We start from the raw sequence: 17019 nt of genomic DNA, 5'->3' as shown, positions 1-17019 counted from the left end.
ATTCTGTCCATGAGAATCAAAAATTATTAGACCAACAGCACCAGTATAACAGAGAATATTACTGGTGACACCAGTGTGAAGCATAGTATATCAACAGAGTTGTGCTGTAGGGTTCAACTGTAAGTTTTATGGCCCTTGTGTATACAATTCAGGGTCACAGGGAGCATATCACAGTATCAGCAAGAACTAACATAAATAGTAGTTCGTAGTTCTAGTAGTATTTAGTATGATCCACACACACAAGAATTGCATAAAAGGTGTGAGGCTTCCAAAACAGAGCCAAAAAGCAGGCCAGAATCCCTACTAGCCTGCTCAGATAAGACTCACACCCAGGCAGCCTGGTTGTCAAGGGGAGGCTTTGGCCCTGCTTAGGCCTCAAAACAGAAATCACAAGAGAGCCTCAGTATCTCAAAATATGTCTCACCAGAGGGAGAACCTTGTAAACACTGGCTGGTAAAGAGACAAGCCCCACAATAATTTTATAAGTAAATATTTACCAAAGAAGCAAGGATGAAAAGAGCAGAAGCAGTTTACAAAAGGCAGTCTCAAGCAACAATGTCCTAAAAACACAATCCAAAAGAAAAATCTGATTACCAGAGCAGAAAACGTAGAAAAGCCAGTAATGAAAATCAAAGAAAATACAATTCTTGCCATAATACCACAAAACTTCAGCAGAATGCATTTAAATGAACCGCAAGGGACTCACTGCCCAGTCTTCTTTTATGAGCAGGGGGTGGTCTCCAGCATTGATGGACAGGGTAGTATTGCCTTTTAGATTTACACCCCCAAAACACAGAGAACACAATGACGTTTAAAAAGACAATACATAAATATTAGACAGTAGATAGATTAAAGACACTGTAACTGGAACATCTGTCTCAGAATATCCAGACAGACACATAGATATGAAAGCCACTATATAATAGATAGATAGATAGATAGGTAGATAGATAGATAGATAGATAAGAAAGGCACTCTAAAATCATTATATTTTGCTGCTATTTGCAATTATTGCTTGTGATTTTTAATTAATAAAGATTTGATCATACAAATGAAATTTAATCATACAATGAAATGAAAGGCACTATATTAAAATATATGGATGGACAGGTAGATATAATAGACACTACATAATTTGGTTTTTTACATAAGATCTTTAAGTATTATTAAGCTTTCTTAAACACAATAAAAGTAATAATACATTTATCATATTTACTAAATATTAACCAGACATAACAAAAGTAACAGAAACTATAGCAATAAATTAAAAGTAATGAAAAATGAATGCTGCGGTGGGTTGGCGCCCTGCTCGGGGTTTGTTTCCTGCCTTGTGCCCTGTGATGGCTGGGATTGGCTCCAGCAGACCCCCGTGACCCAGTAGTTAGGATACAGCAGGTTGGATAATGGATGGATGGATGCAAAAAAGAATGAAGAAGAAAAAAAAAGGAAATTTAAATATGTCAGGGGAGGAACCCTGGCTAAAACAACAGCATTAGTTTTTAAATTTGTTTAGAGAAGACTTCATTATTCTTTTGTTCCATAATCATGCTGTTATTGTTTTAGGTCTGTTATTCATATTTAAATTTCTGCTAACATTTTATTTGCATATTCCCTAAGATGTTATGCTTCCATATTAACATCATTATTATTATGAAATGGACAGCTTGCATCTGGACATGGTTTCTAGTTACTGTCTTTGTGACATTTGTATGAACTTCAACTTGATTCCACGTGTCAAAGATGTGTGCATGAGTGTGTCCTATAAAAGACTGGCAAGCAGCCTACGGATGGTTACTGTTGGAGTACCAGCAAGATGTTAAAAGTGGTGGTTCTCAAGGGTTACTGCTAGGGATGCTGTTGTTCTTAATATATATATAAAAGATCCAGATAGGAATATAAATAACAAGGTTGGTTAAATTTGTGGATGACACCAAACTAGGTGGAATGCAGAAAATGTAGAATCAGTCGAATGACTACAGAGAGACTTGGACAACAAGACCGGCGTTTGGGGGTGGCAAATGGGGCAACTGCCCCAGACTCCACACCTAAGGGGGGCCTACTGTTGAGGACCACGTGTCCCGTTTGAGGGGATTTGTCAAGTTTTGTTCTCCAGTTATATTTTGATAACGTCTCCGTTTTATCTTGCAAAAATTTAGCTGAATACTGTAATGAGAAAATCCAGTATATGTTAACATTATTTTTATTAAATCCGTGCGCAAGTTTATACAGTCCACACATACGGGTAACAGCGTTTGACGTAACCGGCCCCATGTGGGGTTGGTCAGCCCTAGGCCCTGCACACCCCTCTCGGGCAAATTTTTCCAGATGAAATTTAATGTAAGAAAATGATCACAGGTAGGAAGTTAAATTGTTAGATTTGAATACAGAATAGGAGGGCTGAAACCTGAAAGCACACCTTATGAGGAAGGACTAAGGAGTAATAGTTGACTCATTACAATCAACATCCAGATAGTGTGTGGAAGCCATTAAGAAAGATAACAGAATATTAGGTTATACATTACAATGTATGGAATCTGCTTAAGCTTTATAACACACTGGTGAGGCCTTATTAAGAGTTAAGAGTCCCAAAGCAGATAACTCACAAAAGCACTTTCAAAAATGCCCACTGGAAGGGGAAATCTGGTTATAAACCCAAGCTAGAAGGTGTGGTGTTATGGGTCCACAGCTCGTGGAGAAAAGGCCATTGATTTTAAATAAATAATCATCGCACCGGCTTGGTGAGGGGCGTTGTTATGCGCAGCGGGGCAGTCGTCGATGTGGCGTTTCTCACCGTGTGCACAGGTGAGGAACTGCCCACATTCGTGATTGCTCCGTGGCTAATCGGCAGTGTGATGGCCCCTCACGTTTTAAAAGAAGCGCGAGTCGGTTTGAGAAAAAAACGTTCGGGAAGAGAGAGAATCGATCGGAGAGAAAGGAAAGGAGAGGACGGAGGTTACGGAGCAGGAGAGGAAGCAGGTCGGTGAGAGGAGAGAGCCGCAAGAGCGGGACGGCGCGAATGAGCGCTCGTGGACAGCTGCATGGAAGCTGGTTGTTAGGCCGACACCCACGTGTTTGTGTAGATGTCGCTCCGCTGGCGAGCAGGTAGCGGGAGTGACCAGGGTGAAAGCGCGAGCCGCAGAAGGCCGCAGAAAGGCAGCGGAAGTCGGGAGGCTTGGAGTGGCAGTCCTTGGTGTGAGCGTCCTGGAGACCAAGGAGTCCAAGTCTCGAGGCTGGGATGAGAGCCAAACCGAAGCCAGGGATCGGGAGGTCTCCAGTCTTGCGTGTGTTTGAGGAGGGCAGCTGTAGAGCGTCTTGCCTGCTGCTTGGCCCATACGGGATAAGCAGGTGAGACGCTAACAGAAGAGCACCAGATTTGTTTGTTGGGTTTTAAGACTGCTTCCTAAAAGATTTTAACCTCTCGTTTTAAGGATTGTTTTTTCTATTTATTGGTTTTACTCCACGTTCTTTTTATGGATTATTTATTTAATGAATTTGAAGAACTGCACTATTTATGGAACACTGTTTTTGTTGACTGTTTTAATAAAAGCACTTTTGTACTTTCAACCATCCCCTTGCTCAGATGCTCAATTTGCCTCCATTGACTGGCTCACTCGGTTTCATTATCGACGGTGTTGGGTTCAAGGGTTCCCAAACAGCCATGGGAGCGTGGAGCCAGAACCCACATCGTCACAGAAGGGCCTCGTATAATCTTTTAAAATAAGAATTATTCTTCACAAAAAATGTTCTTCAATAATAATGAAGGTCGGTCAAGCACAAAGGGTGTAGCATTTGTTCAAAACATAAAAGCAATTCAATGGCACCAAAAGTCCCAGTCCGAAATCCCACTAATATCAAAATGCAGAGCGTAGTGTCAAAAATCCAGTAAATCATTAAGCACGTTAAATTCGCAAAAAGCACAATAACTCGCCACTCCTAAGCTCATTTGAAGGAACTGCCAGGAACTGTGGAAGACCCTCTGGATTTATAGGGTGGAGGAGCAGTCCACAAACAGAAATGTAATATGCACTGTTAATCTGCAGCTCTAGTCAGGGTATGCTAGACTAAAGTAGTAAGTCTTCAGTCTGAGACTGAAGGGGCATCTCTTATATTCATGGGTAGATCATTCCAACAATTCCACAGGATTGCTGAATATTGTTTATCTGAACGGCATATTTTTATCAAATTTCTAATGTTTAAAAGACCTGGTAATGAAAAAAGGGATTTGGAAAAAATGATGGAAGACATAATTGTCCTTGGAGCTGAATGATTTTTCCTATGCTGCCGGTAGGGTTTTCTTGTTTCTAAATGGCACCTGATTTGTCTAAAATAACTTTGAATTTGTGGTCAATCTTAACATGGGTAGAGTATGGATGGGTGTCTCATTTGTTCACCAATAGTTAAAGAACACCTCAAAGAGTAGTGTCTGTTTGTGGCATGTGTACATTGTGGCCTGTAGTTGCCTGTACTTGACCTTGTCACTTACTGCTTATGTCACTAATGCTCCATGATCTGATGTTGTGTTTCTCACAGAGATGTGAACTTTGTCCCCACAAGGATGGTGCACTGAAGCGGACAGATAATGGAGGTAAGCGTCCCTGATTTGTATATCTTTGAGGCAGATATCATTCAGTCATTCAGGGTGCCCGCTACAGGTTTTATGACAGTAGCACAAAAATCACTGAGACACACCTGGATTTAATAGGGAAGATCCTGGACATCAAGATAGACTCTAGTGAGTTTTGTGGCCTTCACTTTCTTTAGGCATCTTCTTCCTTCCCCAGGCTGGGCACACGTTGTTTGTGCACTCTACATCCCTGAAGTCCAGTTTGCTAATGTATTGACCATGGAGCCAATAGTCCTGCAGTATGTCCCCCATGAGCGCTACAACAAGGTAATGTGCCCTTCATTTATGCTTTTTTCTTGACGTCCTGTCTGTAGTTAGAATGTTCAAGTCTTGTGTCCCACCACCTTAGATGTCCTTTTCAGTGCTCCATAATCCATGTGTCTCTCTAGAGAATGTTGGTGTCCACCATCTGTGACCTGTGTATTCCTCTACAGGACTTGTTTTTTCTTTCCATTTTTGTATGCGATCCACTGTCTGTGTCTTTTCCTTTTCAGTTTATATTTTCCGCTAGAGTTGCTTTGCTCAATTCATCACAGTAGCATATCTGTCTCCCGTGAGATGCAGCCATCATCTTCCCGTCCCTACGCTGTCAATATGTCCCAGTGGAACAGCTGCTTGCACTGAGCTGCTTCCCCATGATCCTCACTGTCTTCTTCCATGTCGTCTTAGTAGAAACCTGTGTTAGTATTCAAAGTATCGCTTAGCAGTTCTCCACAGGGGAAACTTTGTTCTACAATCAGCTGTTTCAGAGAAGCATTCTAAAGTGAATATGGAATTTGACTGAAGTCTCTGTTTTGTAGCCGTGTTACATCTGTGAAGACCAGGGTCGGGAGAGCAAAGCTGCATCTGGTGCCTGTATGACTTGCAACCGGCAAGGCTGCCGGCAGGCATTCCACGTCACTTGGTGGGTACCTGTCCAGGTCTGGGTGTGGAGGGCGGCAGGGTTTGGTGTTGGTATAAACTATATAGAGACGAGGTATGCTTCTCACGAACTGGTGTTGGTTCATTTTTCGGTTGCCTGAGATCTCCTGGGCCCTCGGAGGATCTCTGTCAGTGAGCTCTACTGATGCCAGTCACCTGCTCCATCAAATTTCCAACATACTGCATGAACAGTTGTCTTTTTGTGATTCTGCTCATGACAGGCCCTTCAGTTCACTGCCTTTTTGTTTTGCAGCGCACAGATGGCAGGTCTTCTCTGTGAAGAGGAAGGTCTGGAGGCTGACAATGTGAAGTACTGTGGCTACTGCAAGTACCATTACAACAAAATGGTAAGAGGGAAGGCCTGAAATTGAGATGAAATTGACAAACACTCACACCTTTTCACTTCTTCAGTGTGTCTGCTTATAGGGGACAAGTATGAGCAGCAGAAGATGTCAATATCTCCCCAGGTTAAGGGATTATCTTTCTCTTGTTTTCCAGAAGAAATCGCGTCAGTCATGCAGCAGCAGCGGCAGTGCACTTTGCCACACCAGAAGCAGCTCCACTTCACCCTCGTTGGAGAAGCACAGTTCTCATCATGACAAGCAGAAAAAGGTCAGCCTGGCTAGCCAGGACATAACATAAAATGTAGCATCTATCTGTGTATTGTTTTATATCATTGATGTACTGCCTTTCACTTCTATCCATCTGTCTATTATACGGCATTCTTTTATGTACCTACCTTCAATATTCCACTTCATACTTATCTATCTCTCATATAGTGGGTTTCTTCCTATTATACAGTGCTTTTATATTATATTTTTATCATACAGTGCCTTTTATATCTAGTAGATGGTGTCTTTGACATTTATTATTATTGCCATTAATCTGCCTTTCTTTTTATTTTTCCATCTCTCATTTCTTTCCTTTATCTAGCTATCCATTATGTAGTGTCTATCATATCTGCCTATCCATCCATATATTTTAATTAATTTTAATTTATTAATTTAAAAATCAAAAACAATAATTGCAAATGACAGCAAAATATAATTATTTTAGAGTGCATTTCTTATCTATCTATCTATCTATCTATCTATATATCTATCTATCTATCTATCTATCTATCTATCTATTATATAGTGTGTTTCCTATCTATCTTTTAATGTTCAGATGACCATTCATTCTAGGCCACCCTCTCCCTACCCAGGAGCATTTCTTGTTGCCAGGCAACAGCAGGCCTGTTAATTAGTGTGGCCTTGTAACCTATGACTACGCACCTCCGTATGTTATGCTTTATCTCACAAAATGGCCAAAGTGGTATGAGGCCATAGGCCTGAATTCCACCAGCCTGCCAAGAGAAGGTTGCACCGGAAGGCAGCCTAGCTTCCACTAATGTAGTTGGCTTTGACCTACACCAGGTGAAAATGTGCTTCAAAATAAATACAGTATACACTATGAAATGTCCTGAAAAACACTACAAATGCCCCATAAGGGAGGGGATCACTGTCAACCCCTGGCTTGTACAGAGCAACGTAACTTAGAAACATTTTAAAATAAGCATTTATTAAAATGAAAAGTTAAAAATACAGCAAAAAGTTTCACGGCAATACCTTATCTAAGTACATAATCCAAAGCAAATGAGTTCACAAGAAAATCCAAGTAACAGAAGCAAAAAATGGTCAAGAACCACAGATCGAAATCAAAGAAAATACAATACTCACAAATCCCACCAAAATCCACCAATGTGCATTCAAATGAACCACCCTGGACTTCAGTTCCCAGCCTGAATTTATAGGGCTGGCAGTGCTTCCTTAAAGGAGATGGACAGGTGGTCTCACCTCTTTGGGTTCCAGCCACAAGAGAGATACAAGCAACATAAGAGAATTGAAACCACAGATGGAAAATGCAACCAAGCTGGGTGTAGACAAAGTTAACTGATGTCTGTCTCCCACATTTCAAACAAGTGAAGGTTGCACAAAACTCTTCTCCATGTAGATTGACTAGTGTAGACCTTTGAGGATTCTTGATAGAAGAGATTATTGATTCAGATCACTAGTAAAAGAGGGGGTAGAGATGAAGGAGATTGAAATCCAACATCAGGTGATAGATGAAGAATGATTCTGTGAAGGAAATATGATGGCCATGCATTCTTTAGCTGTCTGTCCACCATTTGTGAACAAGCGAGGTCCGAAGAAATTTTCCGTCCCTTTACTGAGTGGCACTTTTTTATACCTAGACATCCAGTCTACTTCATCATTCAGGCCACAGATGTGAGGTAAAATGACACCCTTAAATTAGCTCGGCTGGACACTTTACACTCTGTCCTACAATTCAATTATCCTTCAGGGAAAAGACAATTTCCATATTGTCAGAGGCAATTAGGGCATCTAAAAATAACTAAGGCTTTTAATAGCTGGCCCAGAATCTTTGCCAGGCAGATGCCAGGCAGGTTTACAAAATGATGTGATACTACTAGAGCTTGAGGGGGTTGACTGTGGAAGGGTATCATACCAGCAGTTGCTCACAGTGACAGTAAGTTAAGTTAAAGAAATAAGTGACAAGAGCTCACTTCAGAAGGGGGACACATAGGGTAGCATGTAGTTCATGGAGATCTGAACTGCTGCCTGTGCCCTCTCAGGTTAGATAAAGTCTAGGTGAAAACAATTAAAGATGAAAGGCTGTCTGCAATGTTTCTCTTTATAATATAAGTCACTGAAAGGCATAATTACAGGCTGCACCAATCAGACTGCATCAGCCTTCACGCCCACCTTGTGCCTAAATCAGATTTGCACTTGTGTGTATTTAGCAATTGCTTTATAGAAGATGTATCTAGATTTGTTTGTATATGTGTGCAGAATCATTGTCAAATTTATAGAACATACTTAGATACAACTCTATGTATGTAATAATTACTATGTCATCTGAGGTTACACTGAAGCAAAGCTGGAAAGTACCAAGATGAGAATGATCAGACAAATGGAGTATCATGGAGTGAGAGGAAGATGAATGCTGAGTTTGCAGAAATACTTGGTGTGGAGCTAATAGTGTTGCAATTTAATCTCATAAATTGTCAAGGTGGTAGGAGGCCTTTATAAAATACCTAGGAAAGCAGGCCAGAATCCCACCAGTCTGGACAGAGGAGGTGCTCCAAATGCCAGTCTAGCTTCCACTTAAGTGGCTGGCTTCAGCCTACACCAAGCAAAAATGTGCTTCACTCTCAGAATTCAAAAACGTATTCGATAAAGTCAAAAAACACACTCAAAATGCCCCACAAGGGAGAGGATCGCATCGAGAAAGGCCACAAGAAATCTTTATAAAGGTGGATTATTTAAGTGAAAAGGAAAATCACACTCAAAAGGAGTTTAAAAAATTATCAAAAAAGGACTTCCCTAAAAGGTAATCAAAAGTAAACGAGTTGCAAAGCAAAACCCTCAAGAATAATCCAAAAAACAGAAGTAATAAATAGAGAACCCGACCAAAACACAAAGGAGAAAGCAACACTCACAATAACTATCACAATCTACTAGAGTGCATTTGAAATGGACCGTCTGTGCTTCACTTCACAGCCTGTCATTATGTGGATGGGGGGAGGTCCCTTATCGGTGAATGACGAGTGACCACGCCTCTTGGGGATCCACCCACAAAATACAAGAAAAATGTTTGAATTGCAAAACACACATAAGATAACTACATAATAACTAAACAGGATAAAAATAACATAGTACTTTTTAAACAAATAATATACACTCACCTAAAGGATTATTAGGAACACCATACTAATACGGTGTTTGACCCCCTTTCGTCTTCAGAACTGCCTTAATTCTATGTGGCATTGATTCAACAAGGTGCTGAAAGCATTCTTTGGAAATGTTGGCCCATATTGATAGGATAGCATCTTGCAGTTGATGGAGATTTGTGGGATGCACATCCAGGGCACGAAGCTCCCGTTCCACCACATCCCAAAGATGCTCTATTGGGTTGAGATCTGGTGACTGTGGGGGCCATTTTAGTACAGTGAACTCATTGTCGTGTTCAAGAAACCAATTTGAAATGATTCAAGCTTTGTGACATGGTGCATTATCCTGCTGGAAGTAGCCATCAGAGGATGGGTACATGGTGGTCATGAAGGGATGGACATGGTCAGAAACAATGCTCAGGTAGCCCGTGGCATTTAAACGATGCCCAATTGGCACTAAGGGGCCTAAAGTGTGCCAAGAAAACATCTCCCACACCATTACACCACCACCACCAGCCTGCACAGTGGTAACAAGGCATGATGGATCCATGTTCTCATTCTGTTTACGCCAAATTCTGACTCTACCATTTGAATGTCTCAACAGAAATCGAGACTCATCAGACCAGGCAACATTTTTCCAGTCTTCAACTGTCCAATTTTGGTGAGCTCGTGCAAATTGTAGCCTCTTTTTCCTATTTGTAGTGGAAATGAGTGGTACCCGGTGGGGTCTTCTGCTGTTGTAGCCCATCCGCCTCAAGGTTGGGCGTGTTGTGGCTTCACAAATGCTTTGCTGCATACCTCGGTTGTAACGAGTGGTTCTATCAGCTTGAATCAGTCGGCCCATTCTCCTCTGACCTCTAGCATCAACAAGGCATTTTCGCCCACAGGACTGCCGCATACTGGATGTTTTTCCCTTTTCACACCATTCTTTGTAAACCCTAGAAATGGTTGTGCATGAAAATCCCAGTAACTGAGCAGATTGTGAAATACTCAGACCGGCCCGTCTGGCACCAACAACCAACAAAATTGCTTAAATCCCCTTTCTTTCCCATTCTGACATTCAGTTTGGAGTTCAGGAGATTGTCTTGACCAGGACCACACCCCTAAATGCATTGAAGCAACTGCCATGTGATTGGTTGATTAGATAATTGCATTAATGAGAAATTGAACAGGTGTTCCTAATAATCCTTTAGGTGAGTGTACAAATAACACAATATTATAAAAAACAATAGGTAATGAAATAAGAAAAAGCACCCTAAACATGAGTCAAGGGAGGAACCTGGCCTGACCATAACAGACAGATGTTGTACAGACAAAGGTGATTTGACCAATGAAAGAAGGGGGGAGGCGGGTCTTCAATTGAAAAGCGTGATCATGTGTGAAGGGACTTCCTGTTTATGGACTACTTTTATTTTCCAGAGTTATTTATTTAATATTTTAGCAACAAATACATGATTTTGCACATTGTGTGTGTGACTGGATGACTTGATGTGTGGATTAAGCGACCTGGGTAACGTCAGATTTTTCATGGACATTTTTGTTATTGGTTACTGTTGTCCACCGTTAGTCAACATTGGGTGCTGTTCTGTCAAAAACTCTGGAATGTCTCTTCTCCTTGAAAACATGAGATTTAAATTTTTTCTTAGCTATCACTACAGACTAAACAGGGTAAGTAACATATTGAAGCAATATGTCATTTTTGGATGAGGTATTTTTTTAATCTGGTGTACATGAGATTATAACCCAATGCCCCCTGAATATCATTGCCTCACCCACTGTATATTGGTCAGTGGTGTGTATATTATAGAACACCATCTTGAACTTGAAATCTTGTTTGATATGCTTTTGGGGTTTCATGAGAGCCTCCAGCTCATAAATAAAAATTAAATAAAATTATTGGTATAGCAGGAGTGTTCATTAAATTAGGACAGAAAAGAAACTTTTGAGAGGCTGTGTGTCTGTTACACCTCACTTTCCTATTTTGTGTTTCTTCAAATGTTTTTTACCCCTGCATTTCTGGTGCCTTTTAATTGCAGAGTCACAAAGACAAAGGGCGCCAGAAGGAGAAGCATAAGAAGTCCTCAGAAACACTCCCCACGTTGCTCCCGGGCAGCACTGATAAGGTAAGTCAGCCTCTTTAGTGAGGCAGACCATCTCAACATGGCGCGCCACAGGCTATCGCAGGGCCCACTCACACATACACCCACACTCGTTCTACGGAGCGAATTTAGAGTCATCAATGAACTTAACCTGCACATCTTTGGGGACGTGGGAGAAAAACTGGAGCATATGGAGGAAAACCCACGCAGAAATAATGAAAACATGCAGATTCCACATGGACAACGGCCAGGCTTGACTCAAACAGAACTGGATGTGCAGTACTGTGCTGCCCACAAATAACTGAGTATGTGAATAATTTATGTAGATGAAAAATAAAAGTAAAAGTAGTACCATAAAATATCGGTGATAACACTAGAATAATATAACAATGCTTTATAGTATACATTTAATTATTTTTTATTTTATTTAGAAGAAATAACATGATGCCAAAAACAGTAAAATTATTAAGCTATTGGCAACAAACAAGTTTGATCAACTGAATAACTTCTTGTCATTTGTCAACATTTTTATGTTCTAGTCAGTCAGTCAGTCACTAGTAATTGTAATGGTGCTTTTCCACTGCATAGTACGGCACAGCACGGTTCAGTACAGCTCACCTTGGTTCAGCTCAGTTCGGCTCGGTTTGCGTTTCGACTGCAGTTTAGTACCGCTTTAGAGTGGGCGGGATAATTCACGTGTCGTTATAGTTGCGCAGCCTCTACTGCCGTGACATCATCGTAAACGCGGCACAAGCGACCTCCTGAAAAACTTTTTCATTCCACGTCGCCCCATCCAGCTCTCTCTGGATCTGCTCCTCGGCTACCAACGAGAGGAACGTCTGTACTTCCTCAATAGACCACGAAACAGCCATTTTTGGTTAAAACAAAATGGTGCGTCCGAACCTTCACTGGCTGTGCTAAAAATCTAGCGGGTCTGTTGTGTCTCATGTCGCAAATTCAGTGACGCAGTAATGATGATTTTCTCCGGCCAATCAGTGACCAGCAGAGTTTACACGTCACGTTTTGGTAACGGTTCGGCGCGCTTGGAACCTCGGCTAAGGTGGTACTAAAAAAAGGACCAGGTACCAGGTACTGTTCCCAGTGGAAAACCCCCCAAAAGTGAGCTGAACTGAACCGTGTCATGCCGTACTATGCAGTGGAAAAGCGCCATAATAATTTGGTACCACTTCTAACAATAATTCTCCTAATAATTTTAATCTCTAACATTGAAAAGCGTGAGCTAGCTAATTGCTAGTTTTTGGTAGTCAAGTTACTGACGCTGGCTGGAAAACTGGCAGTTCTGCACGTCAAACCCACAGATGCCAGATGAGCTTTCCTTCAAAAAGGGTGTGACATGTAAAAGGTGTGCCTGCCTTTCAAGAGACACTAGCAGCTTGGTGGTGAGCGGAAAATCAATGTGTTTCAAAGAATACCGCAAGTACTCTGATTAGAGGAACTGGCGTGTCCTCAACTCAACATTCTGAGGTGGAAGCAACTGCGTCACAGTGCCAGTTTATATGTAAAAGGTGAGGTGCCTAGTTACTCTGGGGGAGTCGCGCTGAATGTTTGATGTAAAACTCGTGCAGGCAAACCCACCTCACGTGTTACAGTTCAATTAGAGAATTAAACACGGCTCAGCAGCTCTGGTTTTAAAAAGGGGCACCTGAGTATAGAAGGAGAGAGACAAAAGATGAGGTGTGTGATCGATTGAGGAGCTAAGAGAGAGAGAGAAGCAAGTCGATTAAAAGGAGATCGAAGTGAAAGCATGCTAGTTGGGAGAAATGCTTAGTGGAAGGAGAAAGAAGGGAGCACAGCCAAACGGATCATATCTCCATTCTGATGGATGTGCTTTCAAGGACAGCAGGGGTATTGCTGGTCTGCTGCAGTGAGGAGACGGGATAGTGGCGGGCCGGTGTACACTTCAAGGATACCGACCTTTGAGGTGACAAAGCGCAGCAGCCTAGAAGTCCGGGTTCACAGGCGTTGTCATGGCTGGAGTGAAGACATACATATGCCAGCGAGGAACTTTGAGCTTAGGGGAATGGGGGCAAAAGGGTGTGAGGAAGGAGTGGGTAATGCCAACAATATATGGATGAGTGGCATTGGTGCAACGGGGCCTCATCCATCGACTGAGGGCCAAGGAGATTTGCTGGATTAGAGCTGCTCTGGGAAGGATGATTGGGTCATTTCACTATTTCTTTTTGTTGCTTTTACACAGATGGACACCCTGATATCTTTTGTTTGTTTATTTGTTTTTAGAAAGTATGTTTTTTCTATTTCTGTAACTATTTATTATGCATCTATCAATGTGCACCTTTGTACAATGACACAGTTGTGAATAAACACTGGCACTTATTTGCACACTTTATAGCCTGTTGTTGTCTCTACACTTGCCATAGTCCAATCTCTGTCAATGATGAGCAAGGAGCTGGTGGCCAAGGCTCTGGGTGTTCACACATACTTAACACTTTTGAGAAGACATTTATGGTCATAAAAAAAAAAAATACCTTCAGATAATTAGCTAATGGTTTAAATACATTGTGACGCCATGTGCGGTGGAACATTCAGGCACAAGGGAAGGGAATGTAAACTTTCTTAGCATCCTGTGCAAGTTTAGTGGATTACTCACCGGTTTGACATTATGGTTGCAGGTGTCCTCTAGCCATCATTCCAGCTCAAAAGAAAGTGTGGAGGTCAGCCGGTCAGAAGCAAAGAGCAGGAAGATGCTGAGTCACGTCATTACTCATCGGGGCAGGAAATCAAGCAGTGGGAAGTCGTTCTCATCCAATGGGCCCTTCCAACAAGGTATTGCCCTCCAAAGGCTTTTCCCTCACTCCTTCAGCAATGCCAAGACCTGACGACCAGGCAGTTAATGTAATGTTGAGAGAGCTTAGACAACCCCACCACACTTGTTTTCTCTGTCATTTGTGACACATCTTGTGTAAAATATTTATTGTATGCCAAAAGGGTCAACCCATGAGACTAGAAGAAGTGTTGGCAGCATTTGTGCCAAAAACATGGGGTCTGGTTTGAACCTAGCGCTGACTGCTTTCAAGCCTCATATCCATGGAGGGAGCTGGTGGGTCAACTGGGAGCCTACTAGTATCAGGTTTCTGTAGAGCTCAGCAGACAGCTTGAGCTAAGCTGAGCTGACCTTGGATGTCTTTAAGCATTTCAGCTAGTCTACCAAATGTAGTACTCCAGATCACACCAGTCCAAGTGTTGTGGGTGGCATGGCAAGTCTAGTTGAGGTATCCACCACTTGTAGTTCCCACTTTCTTGCCCATCATCTTCTTCAATCATTGTTTTGCTTTTTGCAGTAAGCTCATCTACCTCTAGTAGTCACTCCTCCTCCCAAGACTATCTAAACTTTTCCTCTTCCAAGCTGGAAAGAGAGGAGCATGCCAAGGATGAAGAAGAGGAAGAGGAAGAAGAGGAGGAGGAGGAAGAGGAGGAAGGAGAAGATGAGGAGAAGTACATGAAATCACCTGGCACTACTGCTGCACCTTCATCCCTTCCAGTTTCCTCTCTGCCCCCAGCACTGTCAACTCCCGAATCCACCCACAGCTCTCCCTGCTATGATGTGACTGGTAGCAACAGTGGAAACAGCTTTGAACCAAAGGTCACCATCTCCACCTTTGGCTCCATCATGCGCATTACCTCCACTGGATTAGGAAACTCATCCAAAGTGCGTGACAACTCCCCTGGGGAGTACAAGGTGGTGAACCCCGTCAGCAGCCAGCGGAGTAAACGTCGACCTCCAGTTTTGGATGAGGATTCAGGCGAGGACATACCTGTCAAGGTGCGAAAGCACAGAGGCAGTAGGAAGAGTAAACATGGGCCAGGCCGGCCGAAAGGCAGCAAGAACAAGGAGAGCCGGGAGAATAAGGACAGTGGACAGCATAGCTCAGTCAGCTCAACCCTGACCTCCTTGGGACCCCCATCTCTGATGTCCCCCGTCTCTTCCACTAGCCGCCCCCCTCTGAGCAGCAGTGGCTATCCCAGTTCTTCTCGTACCTACACTCCTGGTGGCAGCACTAACTCCTCACTGCTGGGATCAGGTAAGTGTGCGACCATTGATGTCGAGTTAGACTCGATTCGGGGTCCAATACTCTTTCAGTGGGATGGCCATGGTGTTAGAACTTTTATGTCTCGAGTGCTCATGTCCGCTCCCATTTCTCTCTCTCTGTCATGCACACATCCTCGCTCATAAAGGCTCATGATTCTTCTGACTTTATGTGTAAGAGATTAGAATAATTAAGACAAAGATAAAAGACTTGTGTTGACCCAGAATTTACTGTGATATCAGTCTTTGTTCACTTGGTGTGGATAGTTTGTACCTCTGTGAAGCAGAATTGTGCAAGCTTTGGATTGTTTATCGTTTTAAAGAGAATTTGCGTGCAGGCCCATACTTTCCTAAAGTTGGATTTAGATGGTTTAGAAAATCAATGAATTTAAATCCTTGGGATCTATTGGCTCATTTCAAAAAAAGTGGGAGTTCAGGGCGTTGTTTGTAGATGGGTACAGAATTGGCTCATACACAGGAAGCAGAGGGTGATGGTGCAAGGAACCCAATCAGGATTGGGTGATGTTAAGAGTGGTGTCCTGCAGGGGTCAGTGCTGGGGCCACTGTAATTTATAATATATTTTTGGTTTGGATAGGATTATAAGTAACAAGATGGTTAAGTTTACAGATGATACCAAGCTAGCTGGATTGGCAGATCTTGAATCTTGAATCTGTTGAGTCATTGGGCAGATTTGTGGCAGATGACATTTAATGTAAGTAAATGTGTAGTATTATATGTATGAAGTAAAAATATTAAGTTTGAATACAAAATGGGAGATCAAAAAATCGAAAATACACCTTATGAGAAAGATTTAGGAGTCATAGTGGACTTTACACTGTCAACTGCCAGACAGGTTTCATAAAGCATTAGGAAGGCTAACAAAATGTCAGGTTATATAGCGCTCTGATGTGTGGACTACAAGTTCAAGGAGGGTCAGCTCAACCTTTATAACGCTCTGGTGAGGCCTCATCTGGAGTATTGTGTACAGTTTTGGTTTCTCGTCTACAAATAGGGCATATCAGCACTAGAAAAAGAGCAACTAGGCTGATTCCATGGCTACAGTGGGTGAATTATGAAGAAAGATTAAAAGAGCTGAGCCTGTACAGTTTAAGCAAAATGAGATTAAGAGAAGACATAATTGAAGTCTTTAAAATTATGAAGGGAATTAGTCCAGTGGATCGAGACTGTGACTTTAAAATGAGTTTATCAAGAACACGGGGACACAGTTGGAAACTTATTAAGGGTAAAGTTCACGCAAACATTAGGAAGTTTTTCTTTACACAGAGAACCACAGACACATAGAATAAGCGACCAAGTAGTGTGGTAGACCGTAGAACTTTAGAGACTTTCAAAACTCGACTTGATGTTATTTTGGAAGAATTAAGTAGATAGGACTGGCAAGCTTTGTTGAGGTGAATGGCCTGTACTCATCTGGACTGTTCTAATGTTCTAAAGATACTCACATGACCTGATGTTATCAGGTCGTTATTATTGTCACATGCACAGAGTCCAGTGAAATTGTTTCTTACTTGTAATCCCATGGAGACCGCTTTGAGAATAACTCTTTCCTTCTCC

The 17019-nt window shown here is 42.1% G+C and overlaps 1 protein-coding gene across 3 annotated transcripts in view; it reads left to right on the top strand.

Annotated features, from left to right (window-relative positions):
- The window catches only part of LOC120518142 (protein AF-17-like), a 104871-nt gene that overhangs the window by 34944 nt on the left and 52908 nt on the right, over positions 1-17019 (top strand). For 2 of the 3 annotated variants that reach the window (XM_039740760.1, XM_039740758.1), the window contains exons 3-10: positions 4531-4585; positions 4782-4891; positions 5425-5528; positions 5799-5892; positions 6044-6157; positions 11315-11401; positions 14029-14182; positions 14698-15438. In XM_039740760.1, coding sequence (XP_039596694.1) covers positions 4531-4585; positions 4782-4891; positions 5425-5528; positions 5799-5892; positions 6044-6157; positions 11315-11401; positions 14029-14182; positions 14698-15438 — 1459 coding nt within the window. The remainder of the gene's footprint in view (positions 1-4530; positions 4586-4781; positions 4892-5424; positions 5529-5798; positions 5893-6043; positions 6158-11314; positions 11402-14028; positions 14183-14697; positions 15439-17019) is intronic. The other variant, XM_039740759.1, reaches the window with a different exon arrangement.

The sequence above is a fragment of the Polypterus senegalus genome, chromosome 17 (genome assembly GCF_016835505.1).
Source record: "Polypterus senegalus isolate Bchr_013 chromosome 17, ASM1683550v1, whole genome shotgun sequence".
Classification (NCBI taxonomy): Eukaryota; Metazoa; Chordata; class Cladistia; order Polypteriformes; family Polypteridae; genus Polypterus; species Polypterus senegalus.
The sequence above is the reverse complement of the archived record's forward strand: the minus strand, read 5'-3'. Positions and strand labels throughout refer to the sequence as shown.